Below are 2,439 nucleotides of genomic sequence, written 5' to 3'. Positions count from 1 at the left end.
GAGCGTAGTGTCACAAAGGGAATTCATTGCTTCTTAGCAGTTTTGGCTCTAAATCCCAAGGCTGGGAACTTTTTATAAGTAATAGTAACACCATCTTACCACTGCAAAAATCCTTTGTAAGGCTTCATCATAACTCACTTGATAGCTTGAATAAATAGTACATTGTTTTTCAGGCAAAGAGAGCTGTTTTGAGCGTATAGTGTCCAGATTTGGCACTAACATAACTTATGTTGTGATTGGAGATGGCCGAGATGAGGAACATGCAGCTAATCAGGTAACTTCGCTCTGAACCCTTATCTCATTTATCTTCCAGGGAAAGAAAGTTGCTTTGAACGAATAATGCAAAGGTTTGGCAGAAAAGTAGTATATGTTGTAATTGGGGATGGTGTAGAAGAAGAACAGGCAGCAAAAAAGGTAACCTGTCTTCTGAAATGTTGGTGTGATACATAGCTACTAATGCAAGCCTTTCTGTTTGCATTCCTGTGTCAGTGTTGCACAGAATGACAAATAATTTCAGTCCACAGATGCAAGGCCACAAGAGCATGATGTGATCAAAACTTAGAGTAAAACGAACCATTTGGATTCTGGCATTTGCTTCACTTTGCTTTGGGGGGGGGGGGGGGGGGCAAAACCAACCAACCAACCAAAAAACTCAAAAACCTGCAAAATTATTTTTAAAATAGATTTAAAAAATGTTGCAGCAAAAATGTCTGACTAGTTTCAAGCAGATGAAATATAAACAGCAGAGAGAGAGACAGGGCTATGACATGATGGTTGGGTCATGTTTTTCTTTAAATGCTGAATTGGGGAATGTTTCAAGGGAAGTGTTAGAGAATGAGGAAAAACATCTAAAGGACAGATAACATAGATGAAGATCCGTAGTGTACTGGAGAAAATATGATGAATATATAATTTGCTTCTAGAAAGATATATTTGCAAAAGGAAAAAGAACACAACATAGAGATCGTATGCCAAATCTGTGTTTCTGAAAAATAACTGTTTCCTTAGAAAAATTCTGTTTTCTCATTATAATAATTCAAGTCCAATTTCACCAGAAAACTTTTCAATATTCAGAAACAGATCAAACTTGTACCATACTCTCCAGTATAACCTCTGGTAGTGTGCAGAAACTGAATTTTTTTGCTTCACAATGTCTGTACAGGACAAATGATGTAATTATCATTGTGCCAGGAGTAGCAAAATAAAGAACCCTCTTGGCACTGTAGTTGGAATGGAAGCAAAATAAAAATTACTAAAATGCTTATTCCAAATGGTTCCTTAATATAGGTACAGTAGTGGTGATGGGTCTTTTATAATTTGTGCTAAACAATGGTGGTTGGATTGTGTGCTTTCTGATTTGGCATGCTTTTTTCTTAACGTTGGCTATATTGCATGGATCGATGCAGAATTTAGAGAGATGGATGAATATAGCACATTACAAATAGATCTGAACACAATGTGGAAGTAATGGGTTTTTTTCTATTCTGATGAATTGTTGAAGGAGAATGATGCATATATCTGCATCTCTCACACACACTGTTGCTTTCTGCAGCATAAATTATGTTTTCCTAAACCAGAAATGTTATTTTCATATCCAAAGAGATTTCTTTTTCCCCCTAGATGTAGAAAAAAATGTAATTCAACTCTGTTTCAAACTGTTGAGTGAGAAGCCTCTTTTAATGGAAGGTTTATGGCCCTTTAAATAATCATTCAATATTTTGCAAAGTCAACTAAGTGGAGCAGAAAAGGATTCCCTATTAATGCTCCTCTGTATAGGTTTGCACACCAACAAGAAGGAAGTAGCCCTTACCAAATAATAGGCTTTTTCCAAAGAAACTATTAAGAAAGACTATCTAAGTATTTTAACTTCACTTGAGCTATTAAGCTCAGATCTATTTTTGTCTGATTTTTGTCAGTACTTTGCTAGCAAAAATCAGTCCAGAAACCCAGTGGTACAAAATACATGGTGGTTACCTAACTAGCCTTGTGTGTCATGTACCGCCCTGTGTCACGGTGTTCATCTTTCCTGACCTTTTCCCTCCTCTAACAAACACAGCACAACATGCCTTTCTGGAGGATATCCAGTCATTCGGACCTCTTGGCTCTCCATCAAGCACTGGAACTAGAGTATTTGTAACTGTGTTCTAAAGTTGGCGATCTTTTTTTATATATATATATATTTCAAGTACACTGAATTTTTATGTGTGATTCAATGCCTCTGGCTTTACACATATGAATTGTCTTAAGAAGGGAAGAAATATTTGGAATTAAAAATTCCAAATTGAAGAATTCAGATTGCTGAATGAAGTTAAAACGTTAGTGCTACGTAAGGAAGCTCTATGGTCTTATATATGCAACGTTTTTAAATGAATTAAAACTGTGGAGGTTGCTGGTACACACCAAGTGAGCCCTGACAGGAGTGGACAAAGGACTCGAACT

At 36.5% G+C, this 2,439-nt stretch overlaps 1 protein-coding gene across 1 annotated transcript in view; it reads left to right on the top strand.

The window, feature by feature from the left end:
• LOC103808270 (eyes absent homolog 4) overlaps positions 1-2,137 on the top strand; it is a gene marked incomplete at its 5' end in the record, with an annotated part of 25,616 nt that extends 23,479 nt beyond the window's left edge. Inside the window, 2 exons of the mRNA XM_009081041.1 lie at positions 174-274; positions 2,057-2,137. Of these exons, the coding sequence (XP_009079289.1) occupies positions 174-274; positions 2,057-2,137 (182 nt within the window). The remainder of the gene's footprint in view (positions 1-173; positions 275-2,056) is intronic.
• Positions 2,138-2,439: the final 302 nt, after the last annotated feature.

Source organism: Acanthisitta chloris, unplaced genomic scaffold (assembly GCF_000695815.1).
Source record: "Acanthisitta chloris isolate BGI_N310 unplaced genomic scaffold, ASM69581v1 scaffold4748, whole genome shotgun sequence".
Taxonomy (NCBI): Eukaryota; Metazoa; Chordata; class Aves; order Passeriformes; family Acanthisittidae; genus Acanthisitta; species Acanthisitta chloris.
Note: the sequence above shows the minus strand (reverse complement) of the source record. Positions and strands in the feature narration are given on the sequence as shown.